The sequence below is a fragment of the Cololabis saira genome, chromosome 20 (assembly GCF_033807715.1).
Source record: "Cololabis saira isolate AMF1-May2022 chromosome 20, fColSai1.1, whole genome shotgun sequence".
Taxonomy (NCBI): domain Eukaryota; kingdom Metazoa; phylum Chordata; class Actinopteri; order Beloniformes; family Belonidae; genus Cololabis; species Cololabis saira.
Window position 1 is genome coordinate 33546282 of NC_084606.1, and position 25189 is coordinate 33571470.

The following is a 25189-nucleotide window of genomic DNA, read 5'->3' on the forward strand; positions in this document are numbered from 1 at the left end:
CAGTAAACTTGGCCGAGTGCAGACCTGCTAACTTAAACAATAATGAATGTGTATAAAAAACCCATTTACAGGCACAGTTCTATTTATTACCCTATTTACAGATAATTATTAAAATATACTTTATTTTGCATTAGTCAGGGCCTCGGACAGACATGTGTCGACATGTTCATAGATGTGTGTAATTCTCTCTTCCTCCCAGGAGATGGCGCACTAACATTACATTGGTTGCCACTGCGGAAGTAGATGTACACATATCATACTGTATGTCTGTGGCTTGTGCAGGGAGATAAGACCCCACACAGTCCTGACGTCAGTTAAGGCCAGGATGCTGCCCCAGATAGTGACGGCATGTTTTTATTTTTTTTTATCCCTCTAAGTGAAACCAGACGTTCCACATGTTAAAAGTTACCCTCTCACGGACCATTTTCTGCATTTTCCCTACAAGGAAACAAGAGAATAACTCAAAGAGGTTTAACATGGCGTTTGTTTTATTTTCTGAAATACATTTTTTTCGATGAGAGCAAATAGCATAATAAGGAAACAGTTGTAGGAAACAGTTGATAAAAAAAAAAGGCAGATTCAGCCTGTATTACTGAGGCGTATGGTACAGATTAACAGTAAAAGAGTAAACAAACATCTGCATTAAACACTGTACATGTTTTGGATCATTTTTCCTTTTCTATGCAAAGGAAAATAAGACAGTTTTAGTTAGTGGCAGTGTATTAGTTAGCTGCAGTGGATTAGTCAGCAATAGTGGCAACATGTCACAGGAGGCACAAGAACAAAGATGCATATTAAACAGAACCAAAAGGGCATTTTGAAAAAAAAAAAGAAAAGGAAAACACACCGTGAAGAAGGTTAAAGTTCACACTTGGGTCTCTGGTACACAACAGATGTTAATGTTTGAACTATTAACTAGTGCAGCAGACCTCAACTTCTGCTTTTTATTGCTCTTTTACATACATGTTTCTCCTCCTTTTTTTCACCCTAAATTTGCATTATTTCATTCCTATATTTTCATGCTGCCCTACAAAGAACACACAGGTGTCCAGGTGAGAAGCTGAAGGGTGGGGTTAAGGTGTAGCAGTGACATTCTTGCTAACCCCATGCTATAACCAATGCAACCCATTTACTCTCACAGCTTGTTGTGCACAACAGGGTCTGACAACACAAGTGTGAAAACCATAAAGAGACAAACGAAGCTCTGTGGTGAACGTGTGAACGTGTTAACTTGGGTAACTTAGGCAGGTCTGCACTCTGTCAAGACTTCCTTGCACAACTTCTCTCTTCCCACCCAACACTTCCTCATTTGAGGAGCACATTTTCTGTTAAACTTTAGAAAATGCTAGAAAACAGAAGCTAGACCGATGCACAGGCTCTTTTGAATCAAATGGTGACAATATTAACGTGGTGTTATTCACCAGATATAATGTTTACCATTTCATACACGTTTTTGGTGTTTTTACATGCTAAAATTAGCGAGTTAACACCAAACACATCACACGGATGAAGATGCTGGGAATGTCAGCCGATATTTATTCATGAGAATGAGCACTAATTAAATTAAACTTCTGGATCTGAAGTGATGAAAAGTGATCACTAAAGTCCGGATGGACTGAGAGTGTCCGGAGAAACTTTAACGACTACAAAGGTGGACCTGAAGATGTGCCCTACCATCAGGAAGCTGGTGTGAGCATCGTATAAACAAAGCCAAGGATATACTTTTATAAAACTAAAGCTACAAGAATATTGCACCGAGACTAGATGTTCTACAATGTCTTCATAAAAGATGAACAATTTATCAAAAATATCAGTGTGTGAGTATATTTTTTACATGTGGACAGGGGAAGAAAAACAAACATTCAGGGTCAGGGTGAATTTCACTTCAAAGCTGAACAAACATCTGTGGACGGTGTGGAGTTTAAAGAACACGAGTATCTGCTGTTACATTTAAATCCCAAACTATTCAACCTAATCAAGAGTTGATTAGCTCAGAATGTCCACGTGTCTATAAATGGATCGTGGGACTGGCACCGAACAAGTGTAAAAATAAAGTACAGACAGAGAATAATATGAGAGGACCCTTGTGGCCGTGCATTTGCTTCACCTCTTCTTCTTTGTCCTCGGCTATGAAAACACCGAGCTGCGCTGGTTGGCCTCCCCGACTTTCTCGAAGAACATGAAATCCTGCAGAGCAGCACAAAAAATGTCAAATTAAATTAACAAAGAACCACTGACAGTTAATTATCCCACAGCTAATTAATAAGCAGTTAATTATGACCTCAGGTGAACAGCAATGTTTGACACAGCAGCAATAAGAACAAATACAAAGGGCAGATGTTTATCCGTTTTAGGAGTAAAACTGTGGAACTCATGAGATAACGACCTTAAACTAGCAAACTCGATAAAAGCATACAAGATATTATTCAAAGCAAAGGTAATGGACACATATATAGGAGCACAATAAGCAAACAAAGAAGAATGTACACATGCATGAGATTAAATGACAACTTAAATTGGTTTTGTCGGTTTTCCTTAGCATCTTTTCACTTTTTGTTTTCAGAGCTATCATTATTATTATCATTATTATTACTATTACTATTATTACAGTTATTATTATTATTATTATTATCATTATCATCATCATCATTATTTTTGTTATTATTATTATTATTATCATAATCATCGTCATTATTTTTGTTATTATTATTAATATTATTATTATTATCATCATCATCATCATCGTCATCGTCAATATTTTTGTTATTATTATTATTATTATTATTATTATTATTATTATTATTATTATTATTATTATGTGTAGCCTCATGATACTTCATTTGTTCTTTTTGTATACAGGACTGTCTCATAAAATTTGAATATTGTGATAAAGTTCTTTATTTTCTGTAATGCAATTAAAAAAACAAAAATATCATACATTCCGGATTCATTACAAATCAACTGAAATATTGCAAGCCTTTTATTATTTTAATATTGCTGATTATGGTTTACAGTTTAAGATTCCCAGAATATTCTAATTTTTTGAGATAGGATATTTGAGTTTTCTTAAGCTGTAATCCATGATCAGCAATATTAAAATAATAAAAAGCTTGCAATATTTCAGTTTATTTGTAATTAATCCAGAATGTATGACATTTTTGCAGACAGTCCTGTATTCTATTCTGTTAAAAGGTGAGCAAGACAAGCTTTATGCTTCAAGCCCAGACCTTTTCGGTCAAAATAATCACAATGTTGACCAGGGAAAAACCTGTGCTATCTTGTTTGTTGATTTTTATGTTTGTGATTGACCAAAATAAATATTAACTAACTAACTAAGTTGTGGTCACTAAGATCTGGGACGCACAATCAGGAAACAGGCGCCCATGAGGACAGCTTTCATCTTCACGTCCAAGTCCAGTGGGAACTGGATGCCAAAGTTGTCAGTGTCGGTGAAGACTTCCTTCAGGAGGCCGCTCCACTGCTTGCTGATGCGACCGATGGTGTGATCGCCATCTTTCCCCTTCAGCTGAAAACAATCAAAAGAAACACTGGTGTTCGTCACAAATGTTCTGCATGTCGACCTATGGAGTGAAACTGTGGAACAGTCTGAGCATGGAGCTAAAACAAAGTCAAAACATATCACCATTTAAAAAAAGATACAAAGAAACAATCTATTCAAAATACAGATGCGAATAAACATGTAGATATGTACATTTATTAATATATGTAGATATATAGATGTATATTATGGATATAGATATGTTATATGTAGGTATGTATATGGATATATTGAGTTGTATTATACGTAGAGTATTTGTGTATCTATATCTCCATTAATATATATATTGATTTATAGTTATATATATGTAGATATGTCGATAAATAGATTTATAGTATTTTTTATGTATATAATTGGAAGTAAATATATGAACCAATGTATATATAGCATATCTACTCTCATATAGTTATTAAAGTATATTGTTATACCATTGCTGTCTATTGTTCTCTATTATATTGTAGTATTATAGTAAAGTAATGATAATGTAATACTATGCATTATAATTACTTCTATTAGTACATACATACATACATACATACATACATACATACATACATACATACATACATAGTAGCACAACTAAATGATGGGTGTTTGTTTGTTTTCTTTTGTTTGCCTTGATTTGTTTGATTTGGACTATATTTATATATACATATAATTGAGTATTATATCACTGTATAGAACAGTTATTAAAGTAGGTATGGGTGTTTTATAAGTAAGCTTATTGAAACTCGTCTTATTATATGTAAGGATCAGAGTGCGAAATACGGGGGGGTTCGGGGGGGTCCGACCCCCCCGAAGGACTCAAAAGCCAAATTTAGGGGGGGTCTCAATGTTGTCAAAAAAATAAATAAATTAGGCTATATAATATAATATGATAATTTGATTGTCACTAATGGTCAATTAAATATGTTTAAGAGATCACCATATCAAGTATTCACAATTCCAAACTTTTATTGGTTTAACACAAGTCCTGCACCTTTATGTATGCAAATTAGCCATGTGCGCCAGCAAAGCGCAATGACGTAGGCCGGCTAGTTGAGATGCCACAATAACATGGCTAAGCGGAAGCTAACCCAGAGGGTGTCACTTGCACACTTTGGGTTCACATCAAAAAAGGTGTCAGTGGCAGCCAGAGATGAGGAGAGAGACGATGTCACAACAGAGGGTCCCGTTCCTCTCCCACCCTCTGTTGAAGGAAGTGAAGTCGAGGCCGAGAGCTCCGGGGCAGATGCTACTGCGCTCCCGCTGCTAGCAGTGACTTGCTTTAACTTAAGGTAAGAGGCCAGCCTGCTTAATATGGCCTGAACCCACTTGAGAGCTAATGTTTTTTTTTTAATTATTGTTATTATTATTTTGCGTTATGGCCTGTTATGAGTGTGATTTGTGAATGTGTAAGCTGCGTGAATCCACCTGTTGAGAGCCATCATGTTTTTTTTTTTCAATTTTGTGTGATCACCTGTTATGAGTGGAATTTGTGAATTTGTTCACACAGCTGTGTTAAAACATAATTTCCTGGATGGTTACATAACGTTAAATAATCAGTCATCATTGTGCAGGCTGAGGATCTCTTTAAGTGCACTGATTGCACGTCTCCGATAGTGGCATTTGTTGTTATTACTGTTATTTGAATGCACAATTCCTTTTCATTGTATTTTTTTTTATTTATCTAAAAAAATACATTAGCCTATTTGATTTGTTTATTCGTTTCTGCAATGCACTGGTCGTGCACCAGTGTCTTATACCTGGCATTTATTCATTAAGTGCACTGTGCACCAGTGTGGTGCCAATTAATGTCTTTTATTTATTTTAATTATCAGATTTAATTTGTAAATAACATTCTGAATCGTAATGCACAATTTTGCCTCCTATTAGTAAAACAACGTGCATCTAAAATGGTTAAAAGTGTGCGTGTATTTGTCATAGGCTATAGTAGGCTGATTGTATTGGTTTATTGCATAGGGCCACACTGTTTAAAAAACAAAAAACAAAAAACAAAAACGCGAGTTAGGGACCCCCCCGAATATGGATGGGTATTTCGCACACTGGTAAGGATGTTAGATGTAAGAATGTATGTAAGATTCAGGGGTAGGACTCGATAAGTGCTTACTTCATTCCTACTCCGTATATATATATTTGTATTCTGTTTTTTTTACTTTTTTGTACTCTTTTTTATCTTGCATGTTCGAAATAAAATCTTCAAATCAAATCAAAATAAAATCTTCGAATCAAATTCAAAATCAAAGTCAGTATGCTGTAAAGTTCTGTCAACATCTTTCTGCCAAAAATAAAAAAGAAATTCCAACTATTGCTTCGTTCCCATTCCCTCAGTGCAGATTTCTGTGTGCACCTCAAAGTTGACGTCCCCACAGCAGTTGCAGGCGAAGCAGGGCCCATCCAGTTTCATCACGGTCTCCTTGTTTGGTCCGAGGATGGAAAACTTTGGCAGACAAGGGTGCCAGTCCTGTTGGACGTAGCCCACGGTCGTCCCCGGCGGTGCCTGGACCTCCATCTGTAAATCACACTCTTAAACTTAGACATGCCACACACAATTAGGACGGTATCCTGACCTGGCAAACCTCAACTATAAATAAAGCATCACGAGGGGATGGAGTTCTTCCCACGCGACAGCAGGAATGGGAGCTGAGACTTTAACGGCTCCATTGTGAAACCTCGTAACAAAGGTAACGCATCTCACATGGTTCCTGTCTGAGAGGTGAACAGAGAGCTGCAGTATGTGAGAGTGGCGACTTGGGCCCGAGCCAGTGGGAACGCGCCGTGGACAGACCGCTATGATGTGATTAAACGGGGAGGGAGCTCTCAGAGGAGGGATGTCAGAGGAGGGAAGTCAAGGAAGTAATCAGGTTGGACAAAGAGCCATTCATGGTCCTGACTGAGCGCTGCAGGAGGAGACGGGTGCGCGGAGACGCAGATACACGACCGTCAGCAACAAGGCGGCAAGAGCATATTTACAACCGTTGCATTTTTATCAGACCTGGTTTTAAAAAAACTAAAGGATAATTTAAAAAATACATATTTCGATCTACATTATAGGTTATCACATTGCCTGCCTTTTTTAAACTGATCTGTAGTGTTTGAGGCTATCTCACAAGCCAATATTTCAAAATCTGCACAAAAAAAGCCAGAAATTCACTCTTAAATTATGTCACCATCTGATACTTGACTCCTTTTATTGATGAACTGTAGAAAAAAAAACAGAATGAAAAAAACCTGATCTGTCCTGTCCCACCCTGTCTGTGATTTGCAGTGGTACCACATGAAGACTCATTTTTAACTTTCACTGTGGAAGGACGTAAATGAATGAATAGATAAAATACACAGGTCTTAAAGATTTACTAAAAAGTAGTGAGCACTGATTTTCTTCTTCTTTTGTTTTTAATTCATGTTCATGTAAACATGAGACGAGTTACAGCTGAAAAATATTTGTCTGAAAGGATTTGTAAAAGAGCAGGCGCTTCAAAAAAGGATTTAAATGAAATACTTTGCATGATGCGTCGTCTGAGAATAGTGTAATATAAAGAATTGAAAAAAGTGTGAGTGCATGGCCGCATTGTTCACGGTGCTGCCGCTTTGAAGACAGAGAGGCAGACAAAGAGACTGATAGAGAGAGATGGACAGACAAACAGAAAGCGGGATAGAGACAGAGACACAACCAATCAGAGAAGCATGTGACGTAGCCAACGCAGCAACCAGCATCATCACAAGACATCCAAAAGGAGTGCAGTGCCAGCGCAGTTTTGCAGTCTAAAGATGTTTTCAGGGTCGTGGCTCTTGGACATTCCTGTATGATCCATTACATTAAGCCACCCCCACCCTCTCCCCCGTCTCCGCTGCAGCTGTTTCATGTGCTCTGTATTGATGGAAACGACTGGGAGGGGCACCAGATCCATTTTACACAAGAAAACTAATATCAAGTAAGTGGCCACCGCTGGCCGGGCTAATGATGCATCCTGGCTCTTCGCTTAAACGGGCCCTATTATGAAAAACAGGTTTTTTTCTTGCTTTAACATATATAAAGTGGTCTCCCCTCAGCCTGCCAACTCAGAGAAGGAGGAAAGCAACCAAATTCTGCAGTGTCTGTACAGCTGCCCGGATGAGCCGTCCAGTGTGATGTGGCTTCTACGAGCCGTTCAGATTCTGCACCCTTTCATTACATAACCAAAATGCAAACCACGCCCACAACTATAAAACCGTGTAACTGCATGCGAGCGTCCGACTATCGTAGCACTGCGTGACATCGGACGCTCTCTGTCCATCTCCCTCCAGCAGCTGCCACTTTATTGAGGTTTTTGTAGTGAAATGAGGAGGAATCATAGAGATAACTTCTCATTTCAACTAACTGGATCAGCCGTTTCCTACAGCTTTCAACTGGCTTTCAACGCGAGCGACAGGAAGAAAATAGAAGCAGGGCGTCCGGCGAATGTTCAGCTCAAAACGGCGCGCCGCATCGCGCTGCGGCCAGTTAGGACAGTTTAACAGAAAATAAAGCAATGGAATTGATTTTGTCGCTGACGCTCGCTCGCGTCGCATGAAGTTAAGACACGGTAACTCCGCCGCCGGGTCGGACCCCCCCGATTAACCCTTGAGCCCCCCTGAAGGACTCAAAAGCCAAATTTAGGGGGGGTCTCAATGTTGTCAAAAAAATAAATAAATTAGGCTATATAATATAATATAATAATTTGATTGTCACTAATGGTCAATTAAATATGTTTAAGAGATCGCCATATCAAGTATTCACAATTCCAAACTTTTATTGGTTTAACACAAGTCCTGCACCTTTATGTATGCAAATTAGCCATGTGCGCCAGCAAAGCGCAATGACGTAGGCCGGCTAGTTGAGATGCCACAATAACATGGCTAAGCGGAAGCTAACTCAAGAGTGTGTCACTTGCACACTTTGGGTTCACATCAAAAAAGGTGTCAGTAGCAGCCAGAGATGAGGAGAGAGACAATGTCACAACAGAGGGTCCCGTTCCTCTCCCACCTCTGGTGAAGGAAGTGAAGTCGAGGCCGAGTGCTTTGGGGCAGATGCTACTGCGCCCCCGCTGCTAGCAGTGACTTGCTTTAACTTAAGGTAAGAGGCCAGCCTGCTTAATATGGCCTGAATGTTTTTTTTTAATTATTGTTATTATTATTTTGCGTTATGGCCTGTTATGAGTGTGATTTGTGAATGTGTAAGCTGCATGAATCCACCTGTTGAGAGCCATCATGTTTGTTTTTTTTTTATTTTGCGTGATCACCTGTTATGAGTGGAATTTGTGAATGTGTTCACACAGCTGTGTTAAAACATAATTTCCTGGATTGTTACATAACGTTAAATAATCAGTCATCATTGTGCAGGCTGAGGATCTGTTTAAGTGCACTGATTGCACATCTCCGATAGTGGCATTTGTTGTTATTACTGTTATTTGAATGCACAATTCATTTTCATTGTATTTTTTTTTATTTATCTAAAAAAATACATTAGCTTATTTTGTTTGTTTATTCGTTTCTGCAATGCACTGGTTGTGCGCCAGTGTCTTATACCTGGCATTTATTCATTAAGTGCACCAGTGTGGTGTCAATTAATGTCTTATTTTAATTATCAGATTTAATTTGCAAATAACATTCTGCATCGTAATGCACAATTTTGCCTCCCGTTTGTAAAACAACGTGCATGTAAAATGGTTTAAAGTGTGCGTGTATTTGTCATAGGCTATAGTAGGCTGATTGTATTGGTTTATTGCATAGGGCCACACTGTTTAAAAAACAAAAAAAAACAAAAAAACGTGAGTTAGGAACCCCCCCGAATATGGATGGGTATTTCGCACACTGCATAGAGATAACTTCTCATTTCAACTAACTGGATCAGCCGTTCCTCATCCATGACCGTTTCCTACAGCGCTTTCAACCGGCTTTCACCGCGAGCGACAGCAAGAAAATAGAAGCAGGGCGCCCGACAAATGTTCAGCTCAAAACGCCGCGCCAAGCAGTTAGGACAGTCCAATAGAAAATAAAGCAATGGAATTGATTTTGTCGCTGACGCTCGCTCGCATCGCATGCAGTTAGGACACGGTGTTAGGACACGGTGCTAGGACACGGTGTTAGGACACGGTGTTAGGACACGGTGTTAGGACACGGTGTTAGGACACGGTGTAACTCCGTCGGCCGGAGCTTCCGCCATTTTTCCGTAGCGGTGTATCGCGTCATTCAGGCAGCCAATCAGCACAGAGCCTCATTATCATAGCCCCGCCCACTCAGAATCCTGCATAGATAATGAGGTTAGAGAATGGGAAGATAAAGACATGGCTCAGAGGCAGAATTTCTAATTTATTTATCAAAAACAATCAAAAGCTTGTTTTTAAGACATTCAAGGCCTGTTTAAAATAGGTATTAGATGCCATAATAGGTCCCCTTTAAGTCAGCCATCACGCCACCACACAATCTTTGATTGGGTGACGGATTTATTCCCCATCAAAGCTTCCTCAATCAGTCAATGAGTCAAATATTAGTCCTAATGCCGCAATAAAACCTCACCTATGTAACACGAATAAGATAAGGATATTTATCTACTGTGTATTTGCATTGATTGCTTGGGGCAGTTTGGCACTTCAGTTAAACATTGTTGGTTTACTGTAGGTGCGATGAATCAATACGAAGCTATTAACAACTTTGGAAACATTCACAACCGTCATTTATAAGCAAACACACACAAGTAGAAAGATTCAGACCTCTTGCAGGCAGCAGGGACACCAGCAAGAGACGCAGCGGAAAGGCCGGATGAGGCGAATGACCTCCCTGTCCATGACGTCCTTGATTTTCATGTCAAAGCTGCGCATGGAGCCGCAGCAGTTCCTCGTGCAGCAGTCGTTTTTCTCCTTGGCCTTGTAGATCTTTTGCCCGAGGCTGTTCTTTATCTCGTACTGATTGTTTGTCTCGAAGCCAATGAATGCTGGGTGCGGTTTGAAAACGGAGGGAGGAAAAGTTGAATCACAGCATATGAGTTAAACAGTTCAGCAGACATGTGGGACACTTCCTCATGATGACTAGTGAAATGAATGAATGACCAGTGAAAGAGAGATCGGTTTTACCTTCCAGGAGCTCAACTTTTTGATGGATCAGGATCTGGTCGATCTGAAACAAAACAAGAAAAAAGACCCACAAGTCCCGTTTAACACTTCAGAACATAATAATCTTGTTTCTCATGTGATAAACGTTGTAGACATTTAACATGAAATGCAATGCAAAGAAGTATGTCATGTATTTACATAAAACCACAGGCCACCGCCACTATCAATGTACTGTATGCACACATTTCTTCTCCTTTGAGTTATTTGCTTTGGAGCCAAAAAAAGCAACTTCAATTTATTGTGAGTTGGTGCTTCGTTAAACACCTCCAGATTGTTTTCACAAGAACAATACAGGACATGAACTTTGTGAATTCCAAGAACAGAGGTCATACTTTGTCTTGCCCGTAAAAAATGGTTTTAAGAAGCACAGCAAGATGCAGTAAACCAATTTGAATAATCATAAACAGAAGCCCGATTTCTTTAATTGTTTTCTAGTATAAACACCGTTTACGTTAACGTGTGAGATTTTATTTCAGCAACAGATAAGGGAACAATAAAAATTTTAAAAACAATGCCATGTTTCCTGTTCACGATGGGCAAATACTTAAAATAATGTTTTAGGGAGTTGCCTGATACAAGGAAGGAAGGAAGATTCAAACATGAGATATAACATTCCAGTAGCAGATCTAGACTATTATTTTACATGTGGTGGCAAACGGGTGCCAGGGCTCTGGACAGGGACAACATCAGCGCATTATGAAGAAATTCTATTCTATGTACACTTCTTTATGCTGCTTCTTGCAGGGTTTTGGGGAACGTCTTTAGATTAGGTTGCACTGGTGCACCCCTACGGGAGAGTATCAGGCCCACTGAAGAATTCTGACTTTAATATCAGAATTTAGAGATGGGTGATATTTTACCGTTCACGATATACCGTCAAAAAAATTCCTCACAATAAGAATTTGTCATCTAAAAACGATAAATTCCCGTTGATGACGTTTTTGTGTAAAGCTGATTTATGGTTCTGCGTTAAATCCACGCACAACGTACGTGAAGGAAGGAAGGAAGGAAGGAAGGAAGGAAGGAAGGAAAGAAACAAACAAGGAAAGAAGGAAGGAAGGGAGAAAAGAGGAAGGGAAGAAGGAAGGAAAGAAGGAAGGAAGGGAAAAAGGAAGGAAGGAAGGAAGGAAGAAAAGAGGAAGGGAAGAAGGAAGGAGAGAGCAGGAGGAAAGAAGGAAGGAAGGGAGGAAGGAAGGAAGGAAGGAAGGAAGGAAGGAAGGAAATGAGCCTGAAAGAAAGAAAGAAAGAAAGAAAGAAAGAAAGAAAGAAAGAAAGAAAGAAAGAAAGAAAGAAAGAAAGAAAGAAAGAAAGAAAGAAAGAAAGAAAGAAAGAAAGATAAATTCCTGTTGATGACGTTTTTGTGTAACAAACATGGCGGATCTGAGAGCGAGATAGATTTATTGTTACAAAGATGTTGAATTGGTATTTTTTTTATTGTCATTTTTATCGTTATTGGGATAAATGCCAGAAATTATCGTGATACATTTTTTAGTCCATACCGCCCATCCCTAATCAGAATTATGTTTTTTTTTCTTCAGTGGTCCTGATACTCTAACTTACATCCATTTGCACCTTGATATGTCTGGGAAAAAAAAGCAAAAAAACATAGTGATAGAATTACCAAACGCAGCTAACACTGTTACCACAGGATATGGTTAAATACAATTAGAGTAAAAATAAGATTAATTGTAAAGCTTCACACATCTAACCTTTTAAAACAGAGGATTTTTTCTTAAAGCACGTTATTTTATTGAGTATTGTCTTATGTGGCTACACTTGAATTTTGAATGGATAAGAAACACATATCACTTGGTTCAGCTGAAATTGAGGGTTGTTGTTCTGACTCCCTGCCATCTGTTTCCACCTCATCTTCATCACTTATGCATGAGCAAAATCACACGTATTTGTCCCATTTTCTGAACCTGACACCCTTTTGTCTTCATCCCTCCCACCACTGTCTTCTTGTTCGTCTTCTTCCTCGCGTTGTTGCTGCTCTGTTCCTCCCTCAGTGGCTCTCCCCACATCTGAACCTCCTGGATTCTCCTCCACTCTCTCTTCTTCATTTCTATCCCTTTCTTCTGCTGGCTTCTCATGGTCGCTCCTTCCTTTTTTGCTAAAATAAGTTATATTTCTGTTTTCAAATGTTGTCTTAGAGGACATGAAGCCTTGAGGCTGAAATCTAAACCTTTTCTGGCAACAAAATAATTATGCTTTCTGATTTGCCGATAGGTTGGCAACTCAAAACGTGCTCTGAGCTGCAGGAGCGCTGGGCTCATCGCAAAGTTTAAGATTAAGATTCCCAGAATATTCAAATTTTTTGAGATAGGATATTAGAGTTTTCTTAAGCTGTAAGCCATGATCAGCAATATTAAAATAATAAAAGGCTTGCAATATTTCAGTTGATTTGTAATGAATCCAGAATGTATGACATTTTTGTTTTTGTAATTGCATTACAGAAAATCACAATATTCTAATTTTTGAGACAGTCCTGTAAATAAATTTAACTTGAACTTAAAAATAATTGAAAATATCCCCTGTGGGGTGTGGAAGCTTATTTAACCAACAGACATTTGCCAGTCCGCTCTCTCCACCTTCATGACTGGAGGTCTGTCACACAGATAAGATGAAATACGCATCTGGGGGGGCATAACTAAGTATTTTAGGGGCCAAAGATTATCTTTTATAGTTTTAAAAAATTATAATTTCATGCCTTATTTCAATGCATTGGGGAGTTTTTGAGCTTCTACCGCGCGTCCATTGAGAGCCTGCTGACATACTGTATCACAGTCTGGTTGGGTAGCTGCAGCACAGCGGACAGGGAGACTCCAGAGGGGGGCCAAGACGGCACAGGAGATCGTTGGCTGCCCTCCCTCTTCCCTCCCACATGGACATCTACACCTCCCGCTGACTCAGCAGAGCCAGGAATATCATCAAGGACGGTATGGTACAGGGGTGTCAAAGTATGGAATACATATTCCCATTTAGCAAAAAAACGGTTTTAAAGGATGTCTGAAACACCACTTAATTTTTGTTTTGTAAATGGAACTGCTCCGGCATAAGTAATGGATGTGCTGAAAAATGTTATCGTCTTGTGTAATCTCCTTGAAATAATTTTTTGTTTTTGTTCATTTGGTTTGTTATTTAGTCATTTATTTTTTGTTTGTTTCTTAATTATTAAATTGTACTCTATCGTTTTTCATATATCCGATCATTTTTCTTTTGTGTAAATTCTTTGTAATTTTCCTTTAATTTCTATCATCTATTCATCGATATCATGTGACGTCACACAGTACTCGCAGCGCCATCTTTAGGACCGACTTTCTGCATTCCGTCTATCTGTTGTGCCGTGGGATGCGACAATAATAAGTCTAAAAAAACGGGATTGACCTTTTATCAGTGCTTTAAGTGGGCCGTGGGATATTGTGATGTTTAAATGTTCTTTTATTTTCTTCCTTTCACTCGTGTTGAAAGCCGGTTGAAAGCGCTGTAGGAAACAGTCATGATGAGGAACGGCTGATCCAGTTAGTTGAAATGAGAAGTTATCTATGATTCCTCCTCATTTCACCACAAAAACCACAATAAAGTGGCAGAAATAAATAATATCCTATTATTATATAGGTCCCAGAACATCGGACGGGAGGGAGAGAAAAGGTCCTGTAAGTGGGGGAAAAAAAAAACAATTAATAACTGCGTGTGGTGACGCAATCAAACAGCGAACAGCGTGGAATGAGCGGCGTGTTCATGGTGTTAAATGCAGCCAGCATGTCAGCATGTCAGATCATTACTGAGATGTGGGAAAAAAGCAGAGGACACGAGATCCAGGCTGAGTTGGATTTGGGAGAGCCGCTTGGTGATGGAGACGTCACGGGACGCACCGCGCAGGAGATCGGGAGCGCAAGATGAACATTTGCATTAATAATATAATAAATCATATTTTATATTTTATGTTTTAATAAAGTTTTATGGTGACATGATGATATGCTTTTACTTTCTAGAGTAGTAACGTTACTGAAAAAGTGAACTGCCTTCTTACTTTTCATTACATAAACGTATCCTGTGCAGGCAATTCAATGCTATTCATCACCAGACTGTCACTTACCTTTCTTGTTACCACGAACATTTTTTTGGCCTCCACATGATGAAGTTTGGCATCTTTAACCCATCATGATGTGAAGTAGCGGTAAGCTTTGGTACTTTAAAAGCTTTGAGAGCTTTGCCGGTGTATGGAGAAGGATTGTGGACCAGGTAGATATATATGTCCGCAAACGACAAATCTGGCAGGTTTTTGGCAGACTGGAGTGGAGTCAGTAATTGATTAGATATTAGATACGGATCGAAACCTAAAGTGTCAATTTTCTGTAGATACCATTGCTGTTCTTCGGGAGTTAAGTGAGTTATTAGGTGAGACGTCATATTGGCTGCGCGACAGAAAGGTCCTCGGTCGGTCCTCAAGATGGCGCTGACAACAAAAAATGTCACGTGACTGAAACCCATGAATAGATTTCTAACTGCTCATTTGTATATTTTGTTTTTATAAGTATGATATTAAATTTTATGTTAACTATAGGTGGAGGCACCTGATAAGCTCTTTTGACTTGATTTGTGTAATGTTTAACTGTGCAAATAAATAAATCTAAGGACAGCTCCCACCGTGGCATTGCACTGTCTGACCTGTTGCCCTCAGGGAGGCGCTACAGGTGCGCCAGGACCAGGACAAACACATTCAGACACAGTTTCTTCCCGAAAAGCCATCGCCACCCTAAACTTTAACATGACGTAATTACAGGGCGACCCCTCCAACTGGACTTTCTGCAATAATTTTAACGTGCAATAACAATACCTCCTGCCGTTCTATGTCATCTACATATACATCATACTTATATTTTGCACCTTTTGTATTTATTATTTATATGCATATTTGTTTCTACTATTACGTGTTGCACTGAATAGTGAGATACTCCAGTTTCATTCCACGTATGTATAGCTCACTGTACATGTGTAAATGACAATAAAAGGAATTCCATTCTAGAGTAGTCAGAGTAGCATTAAAATTAGGCGGGCAAGGGGGGGGCAGCTGGCCCCCCACTCAAGAGCATTGCCCCCCTGTAGATCCGCCCCTGCCACATTCCTGCATGTTTAAGCTAATGAACAGCGAAGGTTGTTAAAAATAAAATGATGATTTCTTTTTTTTTTTTTTTACCTTGTCTGCACACATATTAATGGTTGATACCATGCCGGTAAAAACCTAAGGCATATGTGCATTATAACTATATTTAATATACATATGCATACATACACATACATATATATACACACATACAAACCCAATGATGATTTCAATGTATTTAGTTGTTCTCATCCCCAGAAAAACTAAACTAAACCAGCGTCATCATTACTGGTTAGACAAGACACAGAACCCTGTAACTTTTGCAAACAAGCACATCCTAATTCCTTTCCTCTTTTTTTAAGCAGTTTGAAATATTGATATACTAAAGTTGGAAATATAGCGGAAGTGTCAGCTGCAGCTCATCTGCTTTAAAGTGGCTGTCTGTCATTCCGTTGCCAAAAAAGTGTCTGAGCTGCAGTGAAACATCAATGGGCAAGAGGAGGAGGACCGTTTGGACGGGACTGCTGATTTGGTAATTCAATGATTTGATCAGTCGGATTCCTCTGAACAACTGATCAGCGGCCAGATGAACTGCTGTGCGTGTCACAGAACGGACCCAGAGGTCGTCCAGGCATGACCCAAACACATCTGCCGCCAGATAAACGGACAGATGGAAACGACTGAAAATTAGGCCTGTGTTGAAAAAATCGATTTTCCGATTCTAAATCCATCCATCCATCCATTATCTATACCCGCTTTATCCCTTGCGGGGTCACGGGGGTCTGCTGGAGCCTATCCCAGCTCATTTCAGGTGAGAGGCAGATTCTAAATCGATTCTCATATTAATTCCTAAAAATCGATTCTTATGTCTAAAGATCGATTTTTTTTTTTTTTTTGCCAGGTGAACTTTAATCCCAGCAGTCGGACACAGTTTGTCATGACACTTCTGAAAAATGCCAGGTGCTCCATGGCAATATGTGTGCGTGGTGACAGAATAAATTAGATAAGCTAAAATGATTTGTTTACTGCATGAACTGTTGCAATTTCTTTCTTTTTTGCACTTTAAATGGATATTGAAAGGCCTGTTTGAGTTATTTATTTCTTAGTTATTTCACAATAATTATTGTGAAATTATTATTTCACTAGTAATTTTACAGTCATATAATTCAGGCAACAGCTCAAAAAACATTTTAAATAACACTAAGCCAAATCAATATCGAATCGGATCGAATCATGATAATCGATTTTGAATACCGGTATTAAGAATCGGAATCGAATCGATTCTTGACATTTGAATTGATATCCAGCCCTACTGTAAATGGTTAAACACTACGTACCTGCGTGAGATACTCCAGCCCGGGTGGGACCCCGACAGCCTGGGCAGGAGACCCGGCGGCGGGGGCCGGAGCCGGGGATATCCCCCCGTGCGGGCTTCCATACTCTGGCCCTTGACCCGGCTGATACATGACGGGAGCAGGAGGACCCTGATTGTAGCCCATGTTCCCCATGCTGAAGCCTGGTGGAGGGGCTTGACTGGGGTCTCCGTAGCCCCCCGTCGGAACGGGATACGGGGGCGCGGACTGGCCACCGTGCTGAGGCATCGGGTAGGGCGGCTGGTTGGGAGAGCCCGGGTAACCTGAAGAAAGAAGCAATGACATCTGCTCACCTTTTACAGATTTATGCTGTAACTGCGTTTATATGAAAAGAAATGATGCATCTTGAAATCTAAAGTGTATAGAAACAAAATGCAAAGGTCACAGCAGGTGTAAGAGATTCATTACATACGAGTCACAAAGAATCTTTGCAGGAGATGTTGATTTTTTTAATCAGATGTGAAGCGTAACTGTTAGTTTGTGATCTGTAACATTCATTATCAAGCGTCTTGTAACTTTTTCTGTTTACTTTGGTAATTGAGTTCATCTACAGTATTTATTGCTGGGGGATTTTGAAATATTTGGCTCCATTTGTGTATTTTTGCCATGTTTTGGTGAGAAGTTCAAGCTTGGTTTTTATGCAGCCGTTAGCGTTGGGTTGAGTATTTTCATGACTTTGTTACTCTGAGGTTTGGCTCTGTGGTAGTTGAGGCGGCTTTGTTTAACAGTCTTTTCCCTCAAAACAGAGTGGCAGAATGGCATTGCATAGTGATCTATTACGGGTAAGTTTTTTTAACTGCTGCACTCCATGATTTGTTTTTCGCCTTCCTCTTTCTGGGGCTTTCCAGGTCTAAAGGCTACACAGAAGAACCACTAAGCACCAGAGCTTTACCTCCCTTCAGAGGGATTCCTGCAGGAACTGTTTTGAGGAGGGAGACGTTACGCCCCTCCTCATCCCTGCTGACTTTTGCAAGAGCAATGCAAAAGTCCTGGAAGACAAAAGTAAGGTTGCTTACTGAAGATGGCAGTAGTCATGATGCGTGTATGTGTGGCTACGAGTCAGCCATAACCTGCTCATAACCGTCGTGTGTGATTAATGTAGTTCGTGTTGCATGTTCCTGAACGCACCACCAAACCAATAGTCAGCAGAGCCACAATGCCACAAAAACATATTTATAGGTGAGCAAGTAGCACAACACCACAGCCTCTACTGTGGTTTCTAAGGATCACATCTACAGATCTCATTCTGACTGAGCACAACCAACTCCACTCACTCCAGGTAAGAGCAGCATTGCTTTTTTTTTATATATTTTTATACCCGATCTTTTCCCATTTTTACCACCCCGTGCTCTTACCTATTGTCGCTTTTGCACTGGTACCACCTCAGCTCGGTTCTACCCGTTTTGCGCTTTCGCACTAGGGCTGAGACGTGTAAAGCCGTTCCAAGTCGGTACTTTTTTCTGTAACCATTTCAGCCAGGTTCTTTGCGGGCTGAGCAGGGACTATTTCTGACGTCACCACCCTCCACGCCTCTGATTGGTCAGGGGGCGGGGCCGTCAAACGTTTGAATCAGGAAGCGGGAGTCAGAGCGAGGCGACCCGCGACTCGCAGCGATTTTATTATAAAGCGCAAAACGTCTGTTTGGTGATCCAACTCTGAGGTGCAGATGTTCATAAACCTGGTGGCTGTCGAGAAAAAATTAAAAAAGCGATGTAGACGGGCTGTTTTACTCTCAGCCGCTCCCGGCTCCAGCTGATTTCTCATCAGCGCCGACACAACAAAGGTGTTGCGCAATCGAGTACGTCACAGCAGCTTCACCCAAACCTCCCCGCTTCTCCCCTGGCTGTGCGAAAACACACGAGTAGAGCCGTGTAAAGCCGCGCCGAGCCGAGTCGGGCCAAGTAAGTCCTAGTGCAAAAGCGGCATAAGTCATCCTCCACCAACCCAGTGAGGGCCCTGCATTGATTCCACTTTCCTCTTTCAATTCCTCTTTCCACCTAGGGGTAGTGACGAAAAGTAGTGTAGTGGCTATGAATTTGTCCCTACGTTTGTAGGGTTTTCCTAGGGACAAAAAAATTCCCCAGAATGCTTTTCGTCGTCATTTTCGGACTGAATCCAAAAAAAAAAAACATGGCGGACATTTTTTATTTTTTATTGAATAAAATCAATATTTTGAGATAGTTTCTGCATAAAAATGCGTTTTGATTACATTTCTAGCGAGAAATATATATTTTACTTTCATAATATTCATTCAGTGAATGTACATAATCACTCGTTTCCCGTTTGCCGAAGATCACGCCAGAATAAAGGGATTTATGGTTCTGCGTTACACCAACGCAGGCCTACGGCGTAGGTTACGTAACCTACGCTGTAGGGTCTGCGTCGATGTTATGCGGCGATCACGTCTGTACTCCGGCTGTGAGCTGCTGCTCCCCGGGGCCGGCGGGTCTTATCATCCCCGAAACAAATTTCTTAACAGGCGTTATTTGGATAAACTGAGCCCAGGTTGGGGATCTTAACAGTTACTTTTACGCCTGAAAAAATATTAAAACTTAATAAAGTGCCATATTAACAGCGCTACAACTGAAATTAAAACAGCTTTTGGCTCTCAGCTTCCTGATTAGGAATAGGGATGAAAACGAGGGGTAGTGGGAGTATTGGGACAGGGCCCTGGGAAGATCTCAAGTGCCCTAAAATCTGTCCCTTCTTTTTTAGGGGTAGTGAAGAAAAGAAGGGCGAGTGAAAGAAAGTAGGGCTAGTGAAGAAAAGTAGGGGATGTATTGGGATTGGGCCTAGCTACCAAGGGAACACGGGGAGAACATGCAAACTCCACACAGAAAGGCCCTTTCTCATGGGGGAACTAACACGCACTTCAGCGCCCACAGCGTCCCCGGCGGGAATTGGACCTTCTTGCTGTGAGACGGCTACACTACCTGCTACACCACAGTGCCTCGAGAGCAGCATTGCTGCTTTAAATTCAGTTTTTCTTTGAGCAGCATGAATGAATTATATTCAACAATTAAAAAGAAGAAGTGTTTTGGGGTATTTCACCTTAAAGCTTCTTTGTAAATCAGATGTTTACCCTTTTCTGCCCATGACAAAAGCATCTACTCAGCATTTAAAAAATCATCATAAAGAATGCTAAGAAACTGTCTTCAAGACATTTTAAGAATGCTGATCTCTCATCCGAGGTTTATCAAAAGTGCATATTATACTAATTTACAATTCATCCTTTAATTTTGGGAGCTATATTAGAAGATATACACAATTTTGGGTTTAAAACCAGTATTATTCTTGCAGCCCCTCTAGTCACAGTCTGGCTGAAACCGTCAGTTTGAGCTCCTGTCTCTTTAAGACCACCAACCTCAACCTCTCTTTTTAACAGTTGTATAAAAAGGTCAGCATCTGTAATTGTGTTTCACAGTTCCTGGTTGTTTAATCATACTTAAATTAACTTTCGGTGAATGAGTAAACCCTTGAGGAGTTTATTAAACAAAAGTGCCAAAGAGGATTCTGCAGTTAGAACTTCTGAAATCAGATTTTCTGTCATTTTCTTATTGTCAGTTACAAAAAATACAAAAAAAAATTAGGTAAATAAGAGATTAAATTGGGTTATGAGCTTTAATTCAAAACAAAACATCAGTCGACTGCCTGGAAATTAAATTTCACACTTATTTATTTAACAATGAATCAATACAATAAGCTGACCAATGAAAGAAGTTAAGATAATCATAAAGATGATTTTTCCTTTGTACACAGCGGTTGACTCATGTACACCTGTTTGTGGTTTTAAAACAGAACTGATGACGACAATGTTTTCCATGCTCCATTACCCTAAACCTCCAAAACCAGTTTCTCCACAGAAAAAAGTCAACTGAAAACGTTCCCATGTTTACATTTCTGCTTGATCTCTGCACACACCATTGGCATGGGTCTGCTGGGGTGTGTGTGGGAGATATTTTCTGTGGGTTTTAACATCCTCTCACTATCTACCTGAAATGGGAAGTGATAAAACGCCACACACGCAGGTATAATTCCCCTAATTTTAATGAAACAGAAACATCAGATCAGTGACTCTGATGACAAATGGGTTGATTTCAGAGGGCCTTTCAGCTGAAGCTCAGCAGTGACTTTAAACCAACATGTTAAATCCCACAAGCTCCAATTTAAGGCAAGGCAAGGCAAATTTATTCATATAGCACAATTCAACACAAGGTCATTCAAAGTGCTTTACATTGATATTAAAAGCAGCAAGACATAATTAGACAGTAAATAACAAATAAGATTGAAAAAATTAAGAATAAAATTATAAGAAAAGAAGTAAAATAATAAAAAGCCCAAGTTGTTAAAAAGTAAGGGCAGTAGAATACAGCAGGTAAGTTTAATTTAGGAGTACGCTTCAGTAAACAGTAATGTTTTTAGGTCTGATTTAAAGGAGCTGACAGTTGGAGCAGACTTCAGGTCTACAGGAAGTTTGGTTCGGTGAATTTAAACCAATTTGACAATTCTCTGCCACAATGCCTGTTTCCAGGTCTTATTTCACACAACTGACGAGAATTAAATTTCTATACAGTCAAAACGTACAAAGACCGGCTCAATGGCAAAAATTACGTTTCTATACAGTCAAAACGTACAAACACCGGGTCAAATACAATATTACAAAGTAATCTGTGCCGATTTGTGCGGTGAATCAAACCAATTTGACAATTCTACGTCACAATGCCTGCATTCAGGGCTTATCCATAACTTTGCGCAGTTTTCAAAAAGTATTTAATTTAAGAGTACGCTAAAATAACAAATAAAATGAAATAAAATGATAAGAAAAGAAGTAAAATAATAAAAAGCCCAAGCTGTTAAAAATAAGGGCAGTAGAGTACAGCAGGTAAGTATTTAATTTAAGAGTAGCTTCAGTAAACAGTAATGTTTTTATCCTGATTTAAAGGATCTACAGTTGGAGCAGACCTCAGGTCTACAGGAAGTTTGTTCCACCGGTGAGGAGCAGAATAACTGAACGCTGCCTCACCTTGCTTGGTTCTGGTTCTGGAACCACAACAAACCAGATCCAGATGAACCTCAGGGGTCTGGGAGCTCCATAGGAACTAACCGATCAACCATGTATTTTGGTCCAAGACCATCCAGGTCTTTGTAGACCAGCAGTAAGATTTTAAACTCTATCCTTTGACTCACTGGAAGCCAGTGTAGTGGTTTCATGACCGGTGTAATATGGTCCAGTTTCCTGGTGAAATATGGTCCAGTTTCCTGGTGTAATATGGTCCAGTTTCCTGGTGTAATATGGTCCAGTTTCCTGGTGTAATATGGTCCAGTTTCCTGGTGAAATATGGTCCAGTTTCCTGGTGTAATATGGTCCAGTTTCCTGGTGTAATATGGTCCAGTTTCCTGGTGTAATATGGTCCAGTTTCCTGGTGTAATATGGTCCAGTTTCCTGGTGTAATGTGGTCCAGTTTCCTGGTGTAATGTGGTCCAGTTTCCTGGTGTAATGTGGTCCAGTTTCCTGGTGTAATGTGGTCCAGTTTCCTGGTGTAATGTGGTCCAGTTTCCTGGTGTAATGTGGTCCAGTTTCCTGGTGTAATGTGGTCCAGTTTCCTGGTGTAATGTGGTCCAGTTTCCTGGTGTTTGTAAGGACTCTCCAGCGTTCTGGATCAGATGCAGCTGCCTGATTGATTTCTTGTTAAGGCCTGTAAAGATGCCATTGCAATAATCCAACCTACTAAAATGAATGCATGAATGAGTTTTTCCATGTCTTGTTTAGACAGAATCCCCTTAATTCTAGCAATGTTTTTTAGGTGGTAATAGGCAGATTTAGTGATAAACTTTAGATGGCTGTTGAAGTTCAGGTCTGAGTCAATAATCACACCAAGATTTCTGGCTTGATTTGTAGCTGTCAATGACATGGAGCCAAGGTGAACGCTGATCTTTTCCCTTTCATTTTTAGGGCCAAAAATGATCACCTCTGTCTTTTCTGCATTTAGCTGGAGAAAATTCTGCCACATCCACTCATTGATTTGATGAATACAGTTACACAATGAGATCAGGGGGCTGTAGTCATGTGGTGACACTGAAATATAGAGCTGTGTGTCATCCGCATAAGTATGGTAGGAAATGTTGTGATGTTCCATAATCTGAGCTAGGGGTAGCATATAGATGTTGAATAGAAGCGGTCCGAGAATGGACCCTTGAGGAACCCCACATGTGATCTTGGTTCTCTTAGACTCATGGTTTCCAAATGACACAAAAAAGGCCCTATCATGCAAGTAAGATTTAAACCATTGAAGCACAGTGCTGGTAAGTCCCACCCACTTTTCCAATTTAAATTATAGAAAAAAGTCTGGAAGCAAAATAAAAAAATCCCTTTTGTACATTAAGAAAAGTCTGAAGTCAGGGGAAGAAGTATGCACTGATATATGGGAGCTCCAGAGCTTCCTGTTGCTCCACCTACTTTCACATTCCCTTCCCTATTTTTCAGGAAGGAAAAGACACAAAAAAATATAAAGAAAAAAATTTGAACTAGGATACTGGCAGCATGTGTCTTCAAAAGCATGAGCACACGACACGGCCACACAATGGTACTTTCAATTTCCTGGAGCTCTGGTTTGTTTTCTTTTTCCACCCACGGGGATGACTCTGCATTACTAAAAACATGTAAATGTTGCTTAGCAGGAATTCTAGAGATACCCGTCACATTTCACAACCCTGGTAGCTTGAAATCTCTCCAGGCTAAGGGAAAAAACCCGGATAAGAGCAAGGTGCGGGCATGTTAAGTAAGGTCAGTGAGTGGAAACTATGAAACAAGATCCTCATCATTACAAAGGAATGACAAAAGCATCATCATGGGGGTGTTTTTTAGGTCATGAGCAGAGAAGCTTTGAAGAAAAACAAAAAAGTGCAGTTTTTAATTAAGAAAGTGAGACATGTTTTCAGTAACTTTAGTCACTTACCAGGAGCGGACATTATGGGGAGGCGGCTTTAAATGGAGAAAGACGACGTCACACTTCCCGTATCACTCCCTGGTTTTCTCTGGGAAACTGAGAGCCGAGAGGAAGAGGGGAGGGAAGGAGAGGAGGGGTTTGTGATACCAGCCAGAAGGATGGGAGGGGGTTTCAGAAATAATAACAATAGGGTCTTAATAAAGCTTGTCATGCCACTGACCCTCATTGCACAAACGTTTATGAGCGCGATTTTACTATCACGATTGCAGAGGCCAAGTGTGGCCAATAACCATAAAATATTATGCACGGAGAGAAAAAAAAGGAAACCCTGGAACAAGAAAATACGTTTTTTGTTCATGAAGCAGCAAGTTTTAGGTGTAAAAGCTGAAAGCAAACAAAGATTTCAACATGTTTTATCAAATGTGGAGCTGAGATCGTTACTTTTACCGCTTTATTTCACCCAAGCTGCTAAAACTAAAAGTATATAGTGGACTCAAGTACAGTCCGATCGTACTGCGAGGTCAAAGAAACTTTTTTTTAATTTAAATAACAATTTCTAACTCAGAATCTTCCGCATGCAAGCAAACCCTTCAGTGCTGGGTTTAACTCCTCATTCGCTGTTTACCCCAATGTACAGAAATCTCACCTTCTTTGCAACTGTCCCGACAGCAGTGAAAGTATAATCAAGTCAAGTGAAGTAAACGCTGAGGAAAAGACGATCGACGGAGTGAAAGATGCGTCTTGTTTCTTTCTCAACCTGTTTGTCGTTACTGCTGTTGCTATGGCCACGCCTACTGGCGGACCTTTCCTCCTCCTCACGAATCAAAGACATTTAATAAAGCTTCAGTGGACGGTTGATTATCCAAATATATATAGTAATGTATGGATTGTGTCTGTTTTGAGGGAAATGGTTTATCAACGGCCAAGTGATGTTTAACTGCTCTCTGTGATCGTTACAGTTGCAGATTTCATGTCAGGATCTGAGTTAATAACTGCAGTTACAAGTAGGCGGGGTTTCATCTGGCAGACGCAGTACCAGAAACAGCCACAAGAGGGCAGCCAAGATTAAAAAA

At 40.0% G+C, this 25189-nt stretch overlaps 1 protein-coding gene across 1 annotated transcript; it reads right to left on the reverse strand.

Moving 5' to 3' along the window:
• Positions 1–466: 466 nt before the first annotated feature.
• Positions 467–24914, reverse strand: LOC133420079 (phospholipid scramblase 2-like). The gene is made up of 8 exons (XM_061709647.1): positions 24763–24914; positions 24126–24212; positions 17134–17432; positions 10651–10693; positions 10291–10511; positions 5910–6071; positions 3365–3526; positions 467–2187 (listed from the first exon to the last, which is right to left on the reverse strand). Exons 2-8 carry the CDS (start codon positions 24136–24138, stop codon positions 2128–2130), a joined length of 960 nt encoding a protein of 319 aa, XP_061565631.1. The 5' UTR covers positions 24139–24212; positions 24763–24914; the 3' UTR covers positions 467–2127.
• Positions 24915–25189: the final 275 nt, after the last annotated feature.